Consider the following 19,197-nt stretch of genomic DNA (forward strand, 5'->3'; position numbering starts at 1 on the left):
GTAGGCTGTTGTTTCGTAACACTACTCACTCTCACTCTAAAATTTGCAGAAGAAGAGCATAAATTTGGGTTTGCAGAGAAGGACACAAAAATGGAAGAGGTGATCTCCGATTCAGAGCTGAACCACGTGGCGATGGCGGAAGCATTCGAGAATCTGCGAGGCAGCTTGAACCAAATGAGGGCGCAGTGCGTCTCCAACCAGGCCACACTCCAGACCCGGTTCATGGAGCTCCAGATCCGCGAGGAGGAAATCGCGCGCCGGGGGAAGCTTCTGGAAGCGAAAGAGTCCGGCTTTAGGTCGAAGGAGGTTGAGCTGGACCAAATTGAGGAGGCGATCACAGAGAGGCTTGTGGAATTTGAACAGTGTAAGAGTCAATTGGAAAGCCTTGATTTTTTGATTGATGAGAAAGAGAGGAGAGTTGTGGAAGTTGAGGAATTGATTAGGGGGAAAGAGAGGGAGTGTGGTGTAGTCGAGAATCGAATCGAAGAGGGGGATAGGAATTTGGCTAGGGTTGGGGAGAGTGTTAAGGAAATGGAGAAAGCTATGGAGGTTTTGAGGTGTAAGGTTGAGTTGAAAGCGAGGGAATTCGAGGAGGGGCTGTGGGAGAAGCTTAGGTTGAAAGAGGAATTGTTAGAACCAAATGTAGATGAGCTTCGTGTTATTGCTGATAATGTACAGGAGTGTATAAATGAGGCTCAGAGGAAGGAGAGAGAGCTCGAGTCGAGAGCTAAGGAAGTTGAGCTGGCTGAGATGAGAGTCAATGAGCGGCTTAATGAGGTTCAGAGGAAGGAGAGGGAGGTTGAGTCGAAAGAGAGGCGGGTTAATGAACGTGTTAGTAAGGTTGAATTGAAAGAAGAGCATTTGTGTTCGATGGAGAAGTTGATTGAAGGTAACAAAAGGGGTCTGGACCTGCTCATGAAGAATTCAGAGGAGCGCGAAAGGAAGTTGGTGTTGGTGTCTGGTGAACTTAAAAGGAAAGAGAAGGAACTTCGGCAGCAGGCTGAAGCGCTTGAATTGAAGCGGGCGCAATTTGATTCTCAAGTGAAGTTTCAGCAATTGGAAACTATGCCTGGGACTAACAATGCGGTTATTCCTTCATCTGGTAATTATATCTTAGGCTTCATGTTTGCATTGATGTCCATGTTTCATATTTGTCGCATATATTCAAGAACAAAAAAGGGGATAACTGAATGTTTATAGCGGTCACATTGGATGCATTGCCTTTTGTCTTTAACTCATAGGTTCAGCAAAGATTAGAATTATGATTAAGGTGGTTAGACACTTAGACTCTTGGTACTTTTGCCTTGTAGATTTACTGTATTTAGTTTTGCAACTTATTAGAGCAAGAACGAGTTGATTACCATGTATGTGCTACTACTGTGTTCCTGTTATTTTTTTCAGTATGTTGTTCATGGCTATTAGTACATGTTAATCTTTTTCTATATCTACTCTTTAGACTCTCAGTGAACTTAACTGTGCTACTACTTCTGTTCATCATGTGTTGCCGTTTCATAAGACTATAAAAATGGTGCTTTCCGCAGTCTTCGTAAGTTCACTTATAAGTACCATGATGATTGTGTGAAATTGCATTACATATCTTGATTTTCTTGGTATGGTCCACTGCACAACTTACAACTTGATTCGATGGACAAGCTCCAGCGGTGTCAACATATTTTGATATGTTAAATTCAAAATCATTGACTCACTCACTGACATGTTTGCTGTAAATTCTTTGGTTTTATTGCATATGCACAGTGACCAACAACATTTCTTCCCTTGTCAAAGCCGAGGAACCAGAGTCTTCATTGTCTAAACACACAGCAAGTTTTCCTTCCTCAGATCTTCAACTAATTGCCACCAATGATGAAGGATATGTCCCAACGTTTTTGAATGAGAATTTCTGTGGGAATGATTTCATACAGAATGAATTGGCTGCTTCTCTTCGGTTGGTACCAGACCCAGCTAAACTCGTTCTGAATAATATGCAAAAGTCCCTAACTCAGTACTTCAAAAATGGAAATTTTGAAGAAAGTATAATGTCAGGGAACCTTTCCATATTGAAGGAGCTATTGAATATGTCACCAGATATAGGGTCTCATCTTAAAGAAGATGCAACATATCTAGCAGCCAAGTGGAAAATAAAGATGAGAGGCAATACAGAAAATTCACTGGAGAGTTTGACATTCTTGTTGTTTCTAGCTACGTATGGAATTGTTCATATGTTGAATGTTGATGAGATTGTAAAGCTTTTCGGGTTGATTTCTCAGAGTAAAAGGGCTGTAGAAGTATGTCACTTGCATGCCTTTGCAGTTAAGATCGCTGGTAAGAGTATCTTGAGTATTATCTTCTCTATTGTGTTCTGTTATATCTTTTGATTTTGTAACTTCAGCGGCTGATAATATGCAACTCTCTTGAGGAACTTCTCCTATCCAGTTTGATGGACCCTACAATTTTTCTGTACACATAACAGATCTTATTCGCAATCTTATTGAAAAGAAACGGCTGGCTGAGGCTGTTAGATGTATTTGCATGTTGAAGTTAACTGACATATTCTCTCTAAAATCACTTCTAGAAGAGTATGTGCAGGATGCAATTAGGTATTCTGATGCAATTTGTGGTTTAGAAATCACTAGTGATGAAAAGGTACCTAGTTTTCTCTTCTTTACAATTTCAATTCTTGCTTTTTAAATAGTTATTAGTACCATCTTTCTTGTGAATGCGTATTTTGCTCACAGGGCAAGTTTGCAAATGGCCAAATGGCTGATGCCAGAGCTTTGGTTCAATGCGTCAAAGAATTCAACCTTGGATCCGAACACCCGTCCAATGCCTTAGAAATACAAATAGTTCAGCTGGAAACACTGGAGGAGAACTGGAGAGTTTTGTTGCCGTCACTTTGTCCCAGTATGGTTGGGGAACAACACGAGCGTGGAAAAAGAAAGAAGCATAACAATGGCACTTCTGTACTGATGGCATGACTTCTGTGTAATTGCTTCCGCTTTGGAGAAGCATGCATATTTTAACCGACATTCGTGTCTATATGAATCCTAGAATCAGAGGACTCAGAGTAACTGTAAGTTTGGGCGGTCTTAGGTCTTAGCTTGTGTATGATTCCAGGTCAGGATGTTTATGTTAATGATGGCTAGTATATCTCCAAGAGCCTGCACTCCATTTACCTATATTGATAAAGTTGCGATGTTATTTCACATAATTTTAGTCTAGTTCTTCCCTCCCTGATCCAATTTTCCGATGCTGTGAAATGAACATACCAAAATCATTGTAAAGAAGAAATTACTCTACTTTCAAGTCACAGTTAAGTCTATATGTGAGAAAGTTGTATAGGTGACAATGATTTACATAATACACATCAACCTTTGTTCCCAGAACACTTGAATCTGTCTGTGGGTTAGTCTCTAGTCTCTGGTACTAAATTGTAACCGTTAACTTCACACGCTTGATTTCCAAAAGAAGAAAGAAACCTCACACGCTTGACAACCTCGCATGCTTTCCACAAGTGCTCAAGAAGAAGCCTCTTATGTCCTGTCTTGTGACTCTTGTCCTGTACTAGTCGCAACCTCTCTGGTTTCTAATTTTAAGCTACTTTCTTCCATTATAACTCTTTACAAAAGCAAAGAACCCTTTCTATTCTCACTACACAGTGACCCAAAGAAGCCATACCCTAATCTCCTCTGTCTGATGCACTGAAAGATCAGAGCTTTCTTGCTAAAGAGTTAAGACCAAGGAACTAGGCTACTTCTCATTTCTGGGAAGCCAATTTCTCCAAAGGTACCATCTTTAATACTTTATCTCTTCAAGTACTATCAGGCTATCAGCTCTTTTGTATCTTCCATGGTTTTAGTTACTATGCATTTGGTGTTGGACTTTTTGGACTGATTTTGTGTGCAAATTATTGTTCTTTACTTTTTAGTGAACTAGTGTATAATGGGTAGTACGTGTTAGCTTTTTGGTTTCTTAGGTAAAGAAATTTCATGTCTGTGATGCAGATTTAGGTGTTTGAACAAGGGTTTTGGTGTTGTTGAAGGCTTGAAGAGTAGGGATAGGTTCTTTTTTAGTGGATAAACACAATGGAGGAGGTAGGTTCGGATATGAAGGATTGGGAGTTGAAGCACAGCAGTCTCGAAAAGGCCTTTGAGAATTTCCATTCCTGCTGCAACAAGACAGAAGATCACTTCAACTCGACGCGGAACTCGTTTGAGGCTCAGTTTCGAGAGCTCAAGGCCCGGGAGGAGAAAATTGAGCTCCGAGAGAAGCAGTTGGAAGAGAAAGAGTCTTGTTTTGAGTCACTGAGGGAGTCTAAGGAAGATGAGTTGGATGCAATTGAGGAGGTGATTACAGAGAAGCTAATACAAGTTGATCAAGTTAAGGCTGAGTTGGAGAGTGTTAGTTTATTGGTTGAGGAAAAGAGGCAGGAGCTTGATAGTAAAGAGAGGAGGGTTTTGGAACTTGAGAAGTTGGTTATAGAATATGAGAGGGAGTGTGAGCTGATCCAAAGCCGTGTTGAAGAGAGGACAAGAAATTTGAGGAGTATTGAGGAAGTTATTGGGGAAATGGATATGAAAGTGGAAAGTTATATATTGCATGAGAATTCCATGGAGCTTTGGAGTCATAAGCTTGACTTGAAAAAGAATGAACTAGAGGGAATCTCTAACAAGCTTCAGTTGGAAAAGGAGTTATTAGATCAAACGATCAGAGAACTTTATTTTCAAAATGACAGGGCGAAACACTGCTTCGATGAGGCTGAATTGAAAGAAAAGCATGTTCATTTACTAGAGGAGTCAGTAAAAGCAGAGAAACAACATTTGGCGGCCCTCATAAAGACTACCGAAGAGCGCAAGCAACATTTGGATTCACTCCAAAAGATTGTAGAGGAGGGGGAAAGGAATTTGGATTCACTATCTGCTGAACTTCAGAGGGATATGGGGGAACTTTATCAACAGTCCAAAAACCTTGAATTGAAGCAGACACTTTTTGAATTCCAATTGAACACTGAGCAATCAGAACATGCTCCTCTGGCTAACAAAGAGGCAAATCCTTTATCTGGTCATAATGGTATGTGCACACACTTTTGTTTTTGGTGTCCACATATATTACAAAATAAATTCTTTGAAATTTTGTTGTTGTGTTGCTATATAGGACTGACCACTTCAGAGAATAAGAGAAATGACTGACTTAAATGTACTATAGGATAGCATTGGCTACTAGCTTTCATCTTTTGTTTAAGTTATATAGATTAAACAAAGATTAAGATGGTTTACCATGTACTTTTGTATTTATAGCAGCATGATACTACAACATTCACTCAATTTGAGAGGTGGTTGCAAAGCAGTGGTTATTAATTATATTTCACAATTGGCCTAGTAGGCCTGCATGGCTGCATATCACAACATGCTTCCTGTTAGTTATGAACTAAGGCTATTACCGATTAATCATCTTTTTCTAGTTCTTCTCGTTAGAACCTCAGTTCAGTGGACATATCGTTTGCTCTGATGTTCTTCATCTGATACCATTAATCTTTGATACTTGTGAATTTTGTGTACACTGAAGTCGTGTTTTAGGCAGGCTGTCTTGAAGTTTCTCATACATACCATTTGCTATTCGAAATATATATGCAAACAGACCATGGATGTTTAATTAGTTTTGAACTTTTGATTGCTCATAATTATGTTGGATACATAAAATTTTAAGCAATTTGCTCACTAACCTGCATCTGCCATTTCTTTGGTTCTTATTGGAATTCCACAGTGACCAACATACTTTCTTCTCATGCCAAAACGAAGGAAAGAATCGTCAATGGATACAAATCTAGCTACTTTTCTTTTTCCCAGTGTTCAACCACATGACACCAGCGATGTAGATGCAATCATAACGCTTCTTGGGTTGATATCTCAGAATAAAAGGGTTCTAGAATTGTGTTATGCACATGGTTTTGCAGTTAAGATAGCTGGTAAGTTTCTTAGATATTATCACTTCTAGTATGGCCAAGCATCAGTTTTCATTGTTAATCAGTTTGGATGGCCACTATAAGTTTGTATTATGCATGGCAGATTTCATTTTGATTCTGATACAAAAGAAGCATATACTTGAGGCTGTCAGATTTATTTTCACCTTCAAGTTAATTGATGAGCTTCCGCCAATATCACTCTTGAAAGAATATGTGGAGGACACAAAGAAGTATACTGAAGTACTTAGCAGCATAAGGATTGCTGTTGGTGGAAAGGTATTCAGCTCTTTTTTTTTTTTGATCCAATTTTTTGCTCTTAAATAGTTAAATGTAGGAGCATCCTCAGTGTATACATATATTAAGTCATACTTTTTCATCTCAGGCTAAGGCTGTCGACAACCTAATAGGTTATCTAAGAGCTGTCCACCAATGCACCAAGGATTATAAACTTGATTCTGAAGTCCTATCTGCGGACATTGAAATGCAAATAGTTAAGCTGGAAAAACTAAAGAAGAATTGGAGACTTTTGGCGTCATCCATTAGTTCTAATGACAAAGACAAAGAGCAGAGGAAATGGTGGACTTATTCTCGAAGAGTTTCAACCAGGACAACAATCTAAATACGTTATTTTCTTCTGATTCCTAAAATGAAGCCACTCATGGTAACTATGAAGCACCAGAGTGTATCCTAATTTTCAAGATCCTTTCCTGGTGAGAAGTTCTGATCATAGTTTAGCAGACAGCTCTTATGGTACTGATTGTGAGATTGTTGCCACTTTGGAGAAGCATGCATAATACATGTTGACCGACTTTCAAGTCAAAAGTTGGAAAAACCTTTGACATAGATGAGAATTAGTTCTTGAAAAAATTGTGGAACCCTGACTTCATTCCAGTTAGAAATATAATTAATGATGACCTAGCATCGTTATAGTCTGCAAATTGCTAGGCAATTTCTCATTTTCTCATGCCTGCAATGCATATTGGCACGACCATGATTTCTTTGATGCAGAATCTGTTTGTGTGCTTCCTGTTTTTTGAAGTTTATAGCAAAATGGTTTGCCGGAATATCCAATTTCTATCTACTCTATGTTGTCACATATCCACATCGCTATTTCATTTTCCGGCTTCTTATCATATCTTAGGGAAGATAAGATATCCGAGCAGGTAGCCTCAACAGCAGATACATCATTTCTAGCAGCAAGCAAAGATGTGAATACTCCCCATTTTCCTTTCTGTATTCATTTTCAATTGGAAAAAGAATGACTATAGTAATAAACTCCAATGGTAAACAAAGTTGAAAGCTTTATCAGTAGGCAAGGGTAAAGCTCTAGTGCAGCTATCATTGCTCACATTAGTCACACAGTATCCATAATATGCAAATGCTATCCCACACAAAATTGAAAATTCTTGTCTTGTCTTCCTTACTTCATACATGCTCATATTTTATAACTGTGGAAATGGCTTGTCAATTGTCATGACTCATGAATCAGTGTTGTTTTTGTAGATTTGCAAAATCTTCATGAGCAAATAACAAAATATATCTTACAGTACTCTCATCATATCACTGTGAACACTCTTTTACTTGGGTTAGGTGAAGACTATTGAAGACCCATCTTCCACATTGAACACCCATTTCTATTTACATGATGGAGAACAATTGACAATTTGACATCATCCCACAGACCACTTTTCCTTCTTACTCTGCATAGTAAAGATTCCTACTAAATCTCATCCGTTCATATCTTCCAACTGCCAATCCAACGGCCAAGACAGAGCCATTTGAATACGGCAAAGCCTTCATAGCCTGATACCCGCTGAAAACCATTCATTGCCTTTCAGTGCTTCAGAGAGCTTGATCATCAATTCATCATCTTTCTTCTTCCTCACATGCTTCAGACTTCCCACGAGCTTAAAGCCCAAGCCTTTCTTCTACTTCTCCATCATCACTCCCCACCTCACATCACATTTCTTCAGCTCAGAAGTTGAGCTCTGTTTCCTATTCAAAGTTTCCATATTTTCAGGGCCACCTCACATTTCCCTATCTGTTTCTTGTTGAAAGTTTCCATTGCTGAAAATGACGGCGACGGCGGACCGGGTTGGTCCGGTATGGGATCGGGTTCGGGCCGGGTTGCGGGAGCTGGAGGAGCTGGCGAGGGGCCAAGTCGAAGCGAGAGCAGCGGAGATTGCAGAAGATAAGAGACGGCTGAAGCTTCTAGAATTGAGAATTGATGAGAAGAATAGGGAGGTTTGTGCTAAGGAGGAGAGGATAGAGGAGCTTGAGAGTTCCGCGAGAAATGCGGATGTGAAGTTGAGAGAGGAGAGGTTGAGGAATTTGGAGGAGTTGAGTAAGAAATGTGATGAGGAGGTGAGGTTGAAGAAGGGGAGGATTCATTTGATTCAGAAATCGATGGTGCAATGCTCGAATACGTTGGAAGCGAGGGAGAGGAAGATCAGGGAGCTTGAGTTGATTGAGGAGAGGGTGAGGGGTTGCATTGGTGAGGCTGAGGTGAGAGCTAAGGATTTGGATTCAGTGGAAAAATCTATGAGGGAAGAGAGAGTCGAGTTGGATTTAGCTCGGAAGGCATTAGAGGAGCGTGAGAAGAGTTTGGAGTTGCTAGGAGAGAGGCTTGAGCACAAGGCTACTGAGATTGAGCTGAGAGAGAGGCAAGTTGAGGGGATCAATGCGCGTCTTAGTGAGGTTGAATTGAGGGAGAAGATGATGGAATCGGTTGAGAAAACAATACAGAAGGACAAGAAGCATTTGGAGGTGCTGCAAAACTCGGTAGCAGCGCGAGAGGAGCAGTTAATTTCACTGCAAAGATCGGTGCAGGATCGTGAGAATAACTTGTTTTTACTTCAAACTTCGGTGCATGAGCGTGAGAGAGATTTGGATACACTATCCAATGGACTTGAAAGGAGGGAAAGGGAACTTGAAATGCAGAGTAAAGAGCTTGAGTTGAAGCAGCAACAATTTGATTCGCAGAGGACGGGTAAGCAAGTGGAACCAACTCTTGCTCCTAACAATGTTACTGCTGTAACATCTACAAGTGATCAATCCCAGATCATGGATGGTAGAAGCTTACAGTTGTTTATGAATGAGCAAGTGGCAAAAATTGATTTGGCAGGTGGCTTAGTTTTAAGTGTACTTCAAGCATCACCAGATCCTGCAAGATTGGTTTTGGATGCAATGCGAGGGTTTTATCCCTCAAATCCTATTGCGCAAGACAAAGAGTTTGAGTCTCAGTTGAGGGTTGTAAGAAAGAGTTGTATTCTCTTGCTACAGGAGTTGAGGAATATGTCACCACTAATTATTCCTCAGGTGAGAGAAGAAGCAGGAAAACTGGCAGCTGATTGGGAACAGAAGATGGTAGTTGATGATAGTTGGGAGGCTTTGGTCTTTTTGAGGCTTATCACGACGTATGAATTGACAAGTCTTTATGATCTGAGGGAGCTTCGAAGTCTTCTTGCTATGGTTTCTCAACCAGAACAAGCTGCTGAATTAAGTAGGGAACTTGGTATCACAGATGAGACACCAGGTGAGCTCATGATGTGCTTGAAGTCTTATTTCTGCAAGTCTTGCTTATTTCATAACACTGTTAGCATCCCTATCACATATGAATTTTATAATGTTGATGTCTTGCCTCAAGAGGCCTGCCCTATTGATGATGACAAAATAAATTGAATGCTCATTTTTCTTGCAATAATTTAGCGAGATTGCTGGTTACATTCACTATTGTGCAGGCCTTATATACTGCAGTTTGCAATAGCAATTAAGAGTATTACTTTAGCTCAAAAAATTGCAAGCAATGAATCCATCAGCATAGTTCATAGATCAGTTTTTGTTTTAGTAACTAAACTTCTCTTCCTTTTGGTGGCCTGAAATCTATTAAGCAGTGTCCTATCTACAGTTTAACTTGGTTGTCAAAGGTTTCTACCATGTCTTGATTTTCTTCAAAATTATCGTATGAGTCTGAATTGACATGTTTTGGTGTCTCCTTTCCTCTTCTTTGCATACCATTTCAACCTTCCATTTCTAAGTGTGCTTGTATAAATCAGTCTTTTATGCTGTCAATCCTCAACCATAAGTACCACCTTAAGGTTGGTGCATGTAACAGAAGCATGATCTTGTTCATCTTTAATTTTGCTTGATAAGTGTAATGTCATTGCTTTGCCATGGAGCCCCAACTCAGTAGCGTAGCACTTGAGTCATGTCAGAATTGGCACACAATGATTTAAATGTAGCATTTCAATTTCAAGATTATCGACCGACTAACCATTTTTACTTCTTTTTCTGTGCTTCTTATTTTCCTTGCATAGTGGCAAACGTCATTTCTTCCATTGTCAAGACTGAGCGATCAGAGTCTTTGCTGCCTAGAGATGAAGCAACTCTTTCTGCTTCAAATAATCAAATACAGAATGAAAACATTGTTTCTCTTCCTTCCATTGTCAAGATTGAAAGACCAGAATCTTCTCTTGCTAGAAACGTAGCAACTCTTTCTTCACCAAATAATTATTTACTGCAAAGTCTGTTGATTACTCTTCAGTCATCATCAGACCCCTCAAAACTTGTGTTAGATATGGTGCAACGGTCTTTTACGTATTACTCGCGAAACAGAAATGTGGGTTCCAAAGGAAGGGTAGTATCAAGTAACATTTCTCTATTGAAGATGCTATTGGGACTCTCAACACATGTTGTATCACATCTGAAAGAATATGCCACAAATGTAGCATCACAGTGGAAAGCACAGTTGATAGCTGATACTGAAGAATCAGAGGAGAGTTTGGGATATTTGCTGTTTATAGCTGTGTACGGATTGCTTGCAACCTTACATGAAGATGAGATTGTAATGCTTCTTAGGAGGCTTTCGCAGCATAAACAGTCTCTAAAGTTATGTCGGACACATCCATTTGCAGATTACATCCCTGGTTAGTTCCAAAATTAGCTTTCAAGTTGTGATGCTTATATCCCTGATCTGTGAAATATAGTCCTAATTTTTCTTTCTTGGTATGCTTTTTTTTTTCAAGTCTTGATTTTCCTCTTCATGAACGCATTGCAGATTTTATACAAAAGCTTATTGAAAAGAAGCTACTGATGGAGGCTGTTAGATCAATTTGTGCCTTCAAATTAATGGACAAGCTCCTTCCAGTGCCACTCTTAAAAGAATATGTAGAGAATGTGATGATGTGTTCTGAAGAAATTTGCCAGTCTGAGATGACACCTAATGAAAAGGTACCTTCGTCAATTACATCTAGGACGATGCGCAATGTAAAATCATACATGAGGATTTACATTCTTTTTCTTTTACAGGGCAAGGCTGTGAACGGTAAAATAGCTGATCTGAGAGCTGTCATTCAGTGCATCAAAGATTACAACCTCGAGTCTGAATACTCGTCCAAGACTGTTGGGATGCAAATAGTTCGGCTGGAGGTCATGCTCAAGGAACTGTGGAGAAGCTTGGTGCCACCTCCGGTACCCAAAGGTGATCAAACAGAGAGAAAAAGAAAGAACCCCTGTACCAGCTCTCCTGCCCCAGAGTTACAGCCAGGAAAGGTGACCAAAATAAAATTCGTCTTCGGTGGTTCGAAGCCTTGATGTGAAGCTCCACTTCCTCTAACTACAAGAGAACGCTGTACATTGTCCCTCTGCAAACTGCTGAAGATAGTCTGCCATATGCACCTCCTAATTGCATTCATGGCTCAGATTTTAGGGAAAAAAGAGTCGTATATATTTTGACTGAACTCATGGTGGAATGACCAGAATCTAGAGAGAGTAGAGACCCATGAGATAGATGGATCTGTATCACTGTAGTGCAGTAGTGCTTGAAATGGTGTCCACTGCTAATTGGGATGGTATTAACTTGTGTAATATTCCAGGTTAATCTCAGCTGTTCGGTCAAGCACATTTGACATTTCCATTCTAATGGGTTGTTGACACTTGACACCGATTAATAAAAGTTATCCCCCGGGGTGATTTGTTTTACCGCGATACACGTGTCTAATTTCCGGCAGTTGTGGTGGGTCCCAGTAGGAATCTATACAGTTGGAGCGATAGCTCAGTCATGCAGTGAGGGTGGACTCCAATTTCCCTAAAATTCAGTTTTCAAACAAAGCGACGACCTTTTTGATTCCTCTCTCCGCCGTTAACCTCCGTACGTCGTTAGGGTTTCGTAGCTCAAACCAGAGCAGAAATGGAGGAGGAAGACTCTGACTTCCTCTTCGGCAAAGCGTACAGCACCTTCCAAACGCAGGCGACATCGCTCGTCGGGCTGGCCGGTCAGTTCAAGGAGCTACAGGCGCGGTGGGGCTCCAACGAGGACCACCTCCGGTCGCGGTTCCGGGAAGTCAGGGCCCGGGAGGAGCAAATCGGAGTCAAGGAGAAGGAGGCGGAATTGAGTAAGAGCAACTTGCTTTCCTTGAAATCTTTGATCAAGAAAAGTGTCGATGAGGTTGATTTGCTGAGTGTGAGAATTAGGGAGAAGAAGGAGACGTTTGAGGTGACGGAAAGTCGGGTGTCGGAGGCGAAGGCGGAGATGGAGGCGGTGGAGAAAGAGGTGGAGTCGAGTAGGTACCAGTTGCGTTCTCTCAAGTGGGAGCTTGATGCGTTGAAGGAGATGGTGCGTGAGAAGAAGGAAGAGTGTGAGTTAGTCAAAAATCGGGGTTTGGAATTGAGGGAGAGGTTGGAGATTATGGAGGGATGTGTGGAGGAGAAGGCGAAAGAGGCTGCGGCGAAGGCGGTGGAGCTGAGAGAGGTGGAGGGGAGGATTGAGGTGAAGGAGAGGGAGTTGGGAGAAATTGAGGAGACGATTGAGGAGAGGAGGGAATGTCGGTTGGTAGAAGAGGAGATTGAGGCGAAAAAAAATATATATTTTTTCCTCAGGTTCGGACGTCCGAACGGTCCGGATTTGGTCATTTCGGCCACTGGCGATGCGCAACGGCGGCGCGGATGGTGCTAGCTGTGCTCCCCCTCCCGGCCATCCCATATGTGCCGGCCAAAGATCTATTAGCGACCCACATCGGCTGAATGACGAAATCGCCGCAATCTGCTCAGAAATTTGATTTTTGCAGATTTTGGCCGTCTTTGGTTGCCGATTAAACTTTGACCGGTACAGACAAGATCGCCGTAAGGTGAGTAGTGTAGTTGTTATGATCGGGCAAGCCGCAACGGCGAATCCGAACGGTCATGAACTTGTGTATATATGTGTGATCAGAAAACTACAACAAGAAGCGCCAAACTAGTAGAGACTCAAAACATAGTACACGTGGCAACGTTCTGGCTATTTAGCGTAGGAATCTGTTTGGAATCTTTATACTGATCATAACAAGCTCCCTCTCAGTGACCCTCACTCGCTCACGCTCCTTCTTCCTCTCACAATTCTAGGGTTTCCACCAAAATCGGACAAGGTGAGATTGATGGAATCAAGTTTCAAAGAGAAAGAAAGCATCTTCCGCCAAAAGCTCGATACTCTTCTCACCCAGGCATCTTCCGTCGTCCACCATACCAAGCTACTCAAAGACCTCCACGCCCAATTGGACTCGGCCCAGACGGAGCTCCGGACCCGATTCCGTGAAGTCAAGGCCCGGGAGGACCGAATCGGAGCCAAAGAGAAGGAGGCCGAGTCGGGTAAGAGCAACATAGCTTCCTTGAAAGATTTGATTAGGAAAAGCGTTGATGAGCTTGAGGTGCTGCGTGTGAGGGTTAGGGAGAGGAGGGAGGTGCTTGAGGAGATTGAGAATCGAGTTTCGGAGGCGAAAGAGGAGCTGGAAATGGTGGAGGAGAAGAGGAGTGTGTGATTTGAGGGTTGAAGAGTGTGGGAAAGAGGTGGAAATGAAGAGGAGGGGAGCTCGGTGAGGTTGCGGAATCGAGGGAGGAGATGGTTAGGGAGATGGATTCGAGAGCGAAAGCGTTTCTTGGTCTTAAGAAAGAAAGATATATATGGAGGAGTGGTGGTGTTGTAGGATTGAGGTGAAAGAGAGGGAGGTGAAAGGGCTAAGTGGGAGGATTGAATTGAGAGAGGAAGAGTTTTTCGGGGCGAGAATTGAGGAGGTTGGTGTTATTGAGAAGAAGGTGGAAGAGTGTCTCAATGAGGTTGTGATTAAAGAGAGGTGTTTGGAAGCAGTTGAGAAGCCGATAAGGAACTGAAAGTGAAAGAGGGCAAACTCAAAGAGCAAGCCAAAGAGGTTGAACTGAAGCAAATGCAATGTGCTTCTCATGTGAAGAGTGAGCCATTGGAAGCTGCAGATAAGATCGATGGTAATTTTTGGACTTTTGGTCTTTTATTTCTCTTTGAACTTTACGATATGTCAACTGTATTTGCTTCTAGAGTTCTAGGAAATTAATTTGAGTCCTAGATGTCATTAGTGTGTGGCTTTCGCTAGGTGTGAGTAATCTCCAGCTTGGTTTGTATACTGCCCCTAGGAAATAATAGGCTAAATATTAGGAAATGATGATTTCAGTAATCAACTGTACTTCATAAGTACAAGATACAAATCGTTCAAGGATTGTGTAATTCAACTTGGGTTTGAAGAAGTATGGGTTTCATTGCGTGTTTTCCTTTGGACTTGAAAGGCTGTGGTCCAACAAACCAAAATACGTTACAAGTTTGTGTTTTTCTTTTTTGATTTTTTTAACATGAACAAGAAATGGGTAAGAACATAACAGAAAGATGGAAACTTTAACACAATTTTTTTTTACTTTGGAGGAGGAAAGTTTAGCTGTGTTGTCAATATAACAATATCCATATCTCTTTCACCACCTAATGTTCAAAGATGATATTCATGTTCTTAAAATATTCAATCGGGAAGACAGAGTTGACCAAAAAGATTTGGAGTTGATAATTTGATGGCTTTGGAATTGTCATTCCAACTCCTAAGCTAACTTTCCTTTCTGTATGTTTCTCACAACCAAGATTTTCATTTTTCAATATACTGAAGTAGGTACATCCATTTGCCTCTTCAATTGTTAGTAGTACACTAAACCATATCACAATCAAACACTCTACAATATATACCTTGCAGCTTCAACCACCCAATTCATATAGTGCTAACATTTGAAGTAAACCCAGAAACCTCAAGCCACAACACCACCAAGATTCAGAAATGGGAAGCCTTCCGGTAGATCTTTCTTCCTGATATCCATGTTAGGTTATCATATTATTTGGCTAAATGCATGGTACACACTCTTGGGCTGATATTTTTGCTTGTTTGTGTTGGTCTGTGATTTTTAGTTTACAACGTCTGATCTTTACACAAGCACTGGTGGATTTTCGAGCAGCCCAACTTTGCTATGTACACCCCTAATGGGAACCACAGTGGACCAAATGCTGATTGAGATGCACAAGGCTAAGGAAATTGGTTCTGATATTGTGGAAATCAGGCTTGATTGTTTGAGAAACTTCAACCCAAGTTCGGATCTTCAAATTCTTATCAAGCAGAGTCCTCTGCCTACTCTTGTCACTTACAGGTATGTACACTTCACTGACGTCAGCAACAAGCCAACAAGTAATCAAGGCTTGAAGACAATTGAGGTTTAATGCTTTGTGAAGTACTTACCATCTTCGTGTGACTCTTCAGGCCAGTTTGGGAAGGCGGTCAATATGAAGGTGATGAAACCAAGAGACAAGATGCTCTTCGGTCAGCCATGGAGCTGGGAGCTAACTATATTGATATTGAGCTTGAGGTACCTTCCTAACTATATATGTAGTATGTATTATTCAGCAACTCTTCAAATGAAACTTACATCATTAGTATCATTTTGGATAACTTTTTTCTTGAATTAAAAGATAACAATTGAATCATTAACTGATTTTTTTTATTATTAAGTGTTGAAAACTTAAATTGTATACTGACTTTGAAATTTAAGTTATGGCAAGTATGTTGATACATGTTACTTTCACAGGTTGCCCATGAATTCAACAATTCCATCTATGAAAAGAAGCCTGACAACTTCAAAGTCATTGTTTCTTCTCACAACTTTCACAACACTCCATCCTCTGAGGCAATTGGAAATCTTGTCGCGAGAATCCAAGCCACTGGAGCTGACATAGTGAAAATTGCAACTACTGCATTGGATATCACAGATTGTGCCAGAATTTTCCAGATTACTGTGCATTCACAGGTAAGAACATTTCAGTGTTCAAGGAATGTTATCATGTCCCTACTTTTATTTAGGGATTTGCAAGTGACATATATCTGTATTTGTGATCAGGTCCCAACAATAGGCATTGTTATGGGAGAGAGAGGTTTGATTTCACGACTACTTAGCCCCAAATTTGGTGGATATCTTACCTATGGTGCACTAGAAGCCGGTGCTATATCAGCTCCTGGGCAACCAACTGCAAGAGACCTGTTGGATTTATACAACTTCAGACTCATTAGACCTGATACCAAAGTATATGGTATTATTGGGAAGCCTGTTGGTCACAGCAAGAGTCCTCTATTATTCAATGCAGCATTCAAGTCGGTTGGCCTCAATGCAGTTTATGTTCATTTTCTGGTGGATGACGTTGAAAAGTTTTTCAACACATATTCATCAGTTGATTTTTCAGGATGCAGGTATATCCACTTTCAGAATTCTTACTATAGCCTGACATAGTATATTACTTGCTAAAGAAACTTGAGAGTTTCACTTTATTCAGATGCATCATTGTAGGTTTTTAGTTAACATATTAGTGGCAAGTAATTTATCTGAATTGAATTACAGTTGTACTATTCCACATAAGGAGGCAGCACTTAAATGTATGGATGAGATTGACTCCATTGCCAAGGTATTTTGATAAGTTTTAACCTTGGCACTTGTTTAGTATTGCAATATGAATCAGAACTTGATTTACATCACTTCTTTGTTTGTAACAGAAAATTGGAGCTATCAACAACATTGTTAGAAAGCCTGATGGGAGGTTAGTTGCTTTCAACACTGACTACATTGGCTCCATCAGTGGCATTGAGGATGAACTACGAGGTAAAATCATCATTCTTACTCATATGCCAATCAAGTTATCTTAGAAATATGTGATAAGTTGCCTATAACAAATTTCTTCCTTTCTTACAGGTATGAACGGCGCCATTCCTGCTGGTAAATCACCCCTGGCAGGAAAGTTGTTTGTGGTCCTGGGAGCCGGTGGTGCTGGCAAGTCACTTGTATATGGTGCTGCACAGAAAGGAGCAAGAGTTGTATGTGCCAACCGAACATATGGTAACATTCTACTACTGTACATTTGAATTATGCAGAACTTAATTTCTAAAATTGTACTAATTCGTGTTGTACGCCTATTGCAGAAAGAGCTAAGGAATTAGCTGATAAAGTAGGGGGACAAGCTATGACTCTTGAAGAAGTTGAAAACTTCCACCCAGAAGAAGGAATGATTCTTGCAAACACAACATCTGTGGGAATGAAGCCGAACGTTGATGACACTCCTATCTCCAAAGTCGGTTTTCCTCTAGACACTTTGTCTTTTTTGTTACTTCATGTCATCAACATGAATTCTCAACAAGTTCTTTTTGTTTAATGCAGGAAGCTCTGAAACACTATTGCTTAGTTTTTGATGCCATCTATACACCCAAAGAGACTAGACTCCTCCGCGAAGCAAAAGAGACTGGAGCTGCTGTTGTATATGGGACAGAGATGTTGATCAGGCAAGGGTTTGAACAATACAAGAACTTCACTGGTTTGCCAGGTAAATTGAACTAGTTTGATTTACCAAATGTGTGTCATCTACATTCAAAATTCCCATACTTACTATCTATTCAATTCCAATTGCAGCACCTGAAGAATTGTTCAGGGAGCTCATGGAGAAGCATGCATAAGAGAGAAGACTTGATTGGCACCCGCACTTCTACAGTTCTACTGTTGTATTTGATTCTATGCTTAGGGAGAGCAGATTTTGCTATTAGATTTTGCATAATGTGATAAAGCTTTGAATTTGTTGTATGAATAACAACTTTATTTTCATTTACTAAATGCTCTAAGGAAAAAGGATGGCAATTCGCAAGCACATTTGAAATGCAAGCAATGGGATAATAACCTCACTAACAAGAACAAGATCAGGAACAAAAAAAATTGAAATATAAAGCACTTGGGTTTAATAATTTTGATACACTGATCTCTTTATGATATATGTCCTTATGGAAATCAATGCCATTACAAAAAATAAAGGAGATCCATTATATTTATAGGGTGGTGCTATTAACAGACTCCTTTTACTATTAACACCATTTCTCATATGACTTTTGTAAAAGATGATGTCATGTTGTATCATTTTGTGTTGAAGAGGTGTGTTAATAAAATAACATCACCCTATATATATATAGTCCTTCTCTGCATCGGATGTTCGCACGGGTCGCATTGTGCGGATTCGGCGATTTCGGTGACGCGCAACGATGGCGCAGATGGTGCCGGTTGTGCTCCTTCCCTCCCAGTGGCCCTGTCTGTGCCGGCCCACGACGGCCGGAATCTCGAAACTTCTACACTGTCGTTGCCCATCGCCGGAATCATCGAATCTGCACCGTGCGGATGTCCGCATCTGAGAATTTCTCTATATATATATTTGCTGAAAGGAGCGTAAATCTTCTACTGAAAGCTCAGTGATACTTGCCAAATCAGAGACTTATCAATCTGGTCCTCTCATATCTGTTGGGTGATGAGAGAATTGACTCTTTGAAAATTAGATAGGTAATAGGCTAATAGCAACCTGCTATGCTAATATACAGACAGAAGGTCTGGTTCAAAAGAAAAGAGGAGCAGACAACATGAATTGTAGAATACAGACAGAAGGTCATTTCACTTATTTGGTTGAGGCCAATCATATGTAGAGCTAGTGTGGTTACCAGAAACTGGAAAAGGCTGTATACCGAAAACTCAATTTTCATTGTAGAATGTTGTGGGCACATTTCGTACTATCGATCAAACATTATAAGAACACTATAGGCTACACCTTACATATCTCGAAAATTCTTACATCCACCCCGTGAACATTCACATGTCATTAAAACTAATGACGTGACATAACATGAGTCACATTTTGAGTTAAATATAAAAAAATTGACTGATCTGTTGTGCAAATGTCGTTAGCAAATATGAGGTGAACATCCACTAGGTGAATGGAAGAACCTCCTTACATCTCAGTCTATCAGTCAAAGATCTCATGCACAGAACAAGTTTCAATATAGTAGGGCACTTCAGAATTTATAATGACCTAATTAAAGACAAGGGAGAGATGTGAACTTCCCTAGTATTCAACTACA

The 19,197-nt window shown here is 40.5% G+C and overlaps 4 protein-coding genes across 4 annotated transcripts; all 4 read left to right on the forward strand.

Annotated features, from left to right (window-relative positions):
• Positions 1 to 35: 35 nt before the first annotated feature.
• On the forward strand, positions 36 to 3,152 carry LOC126800746 (uncharacterized). The gene is made up of 4 exons (XM_050528155.1): positions 36 to 1,102; positions 1,756 to 2,322; positions 2,471 to 2,643; positions 2,736 to 3,152. The coding sequence occupies exons 1-4, from the start codon at positions 91 to 93 to the stop codon at positions 2,973 to 2,975; spliced, it is 1,992 nt and encodes a 663-aa protein (XP_050384112.1). The 5' UTR covers positions 36 to 90; the 3' UTR covers positions 2,976 to 3,152.
• A 4,851-nt stretch (positions 3,153 to 8,003) lies between these two features.
• On the forward strand, positions 8,004 to 10,889 carry LOC126800631 (uncharacterized). Its single transcript, XM_050528020.1, has 2 exons — positions 8,004 to 9,494; positions 10,276 to 10,889. The coding sequence occupies exons 1-2, from the start codon at positions 8,033 to 8,035 to the stop codon at positions 10,887 to 10,889; spliced, it is 2,076 nt and encodes a 691-aa protein (XP_050383977.1). The 5' UTR covers positions 8,004 to 8,032.
• Positions 10,890 to 11,021: 132 nt separating this feature from the next.
• Positions 11,022 to 11,592, forward strand: LOC126800765 (uncharacterized). The gene is made up of 2 exons (XM_050528177.1): positions 11,022 to 11,188; positions 11,267 to 11,592. Exons 1-2 carry the CDS (start codon positions 11,051 to 11,053, stop codon positions 11,549 to 11,551), a joined length of 423 nt encoding a protein of 140 aa, XP_050384134.1. The 5' UTR covers positions 11,022 to 11,050; the 3' UTR covers positions 11,552 to 11,592.
• Positions 11,593 to 14,907: 3,315 nt separating this feature from the next.
• Positions 14,908 to 17,937, forward strand: LOC126800755 (bifunctional 3-dehydroquinate dehydratase/shikimate dehydrogenase, chloroplastic-like). The gene is made up of 11 exons (XM_050528167.1): positions 14,908 to 15,069; positions 15,183 to 15,418; positions 15,529 to 15,634; positions 15,854 to 16,072; positions 16,163 to 16,509; positions 16,658 to 16,721; positions 16,810 to 16,915; positions 17,006 to 17,149; positions 17,233 to 17,381; positions 17,468 to 17,630; positions 17,717 to 17,937. Exons 1-11 carry the CDS (start codon positions 15,055 to 15,057, stop codon positions 17,758 to 17,760), a joined length of 1,593 nt encoding a protein of 530 aa, XP_050384124.1. The 5' UTR covers positions 14,908 to 15,054; the 3' UTR covers positions 17,761 to 17,937.
• Positions 17,938 to 19,197: the final 1,260 nt, after the last annotated feature.

This window comes from Argentina anserina, chromosome 6, assembly GCF_933775445.1.
Source record: "Argentina anserina chromosome 6, drPotAnse1.1, whole genome shotgun sequence".
NCBI lineage: Eukaryota > Viridiplantae > Streptophyta > Magnoliopsida > Rosales > Rosaceae > Argentina > Argentina anserina.

Coding starts and splice junctions, on each gene's coding strand:
- LOC126800746 (XM_050528155.1), top strand. CDS start 91: ATGGAAGAGGTGATCTCCGATTCAGAGCTGAACCACGTGGCGATGGCG. Junction 1,103..1,755: donor TGCGGTTATTCCTTCATCTG/GTAATTATATCT, acceptor GCATATGCACAG/TGACCAACAACATTTCTTCC. Junction 2,323..2,470: donor CTTTGCAGTTAAGATCGCTG/GTAAGAGTATCT, acceptor TACACATAACAG/ATCTTATTCGCAATCTTATT.
- LOC126800631 (XM_050528020.1), top strand. CDS start 8,033: ATGACGGCGACGGCGGACCGGGTTGGTCCGGTATGGGATCGGGTTCGG. Junction 9,495..10,275: donor TATCACAGATGAGACACCAG/GTGAGCTCATGA, acceptor TTCCTTGCATAG/TGGCAAACGTCATTTCTTCC.
- LOC126800765 (XM_050528177.1), top strand. CDS start 11,051: ATGGAGGCTGTTAGATCAATTTGTGCCTTCAAATTAATGGACAAGCTC. Junction 11,189..11,266: donor AGATGACACCTAATGAAAAG/GTACCTTCGTCA, acceptor TTTCTTTTACAG/GGCAAGGCTGTGAACGGTAA.
- LOC126800755 (XM_050528167.1), top strand. Junction 15,635..15,853: donor ATATTGATATTGAGCTTGAG/GTACCTTCCTAA, acceptor TTACTTTCACAG/GTTGCCCATGAATTCAACAA. Junction 16,916..17,005: donor CATTGAGGATGAACTACGAG/GTAAAATCATCA, acceptor CCTTTCTTACAG/GTATGAACGGCGCCATTCCT.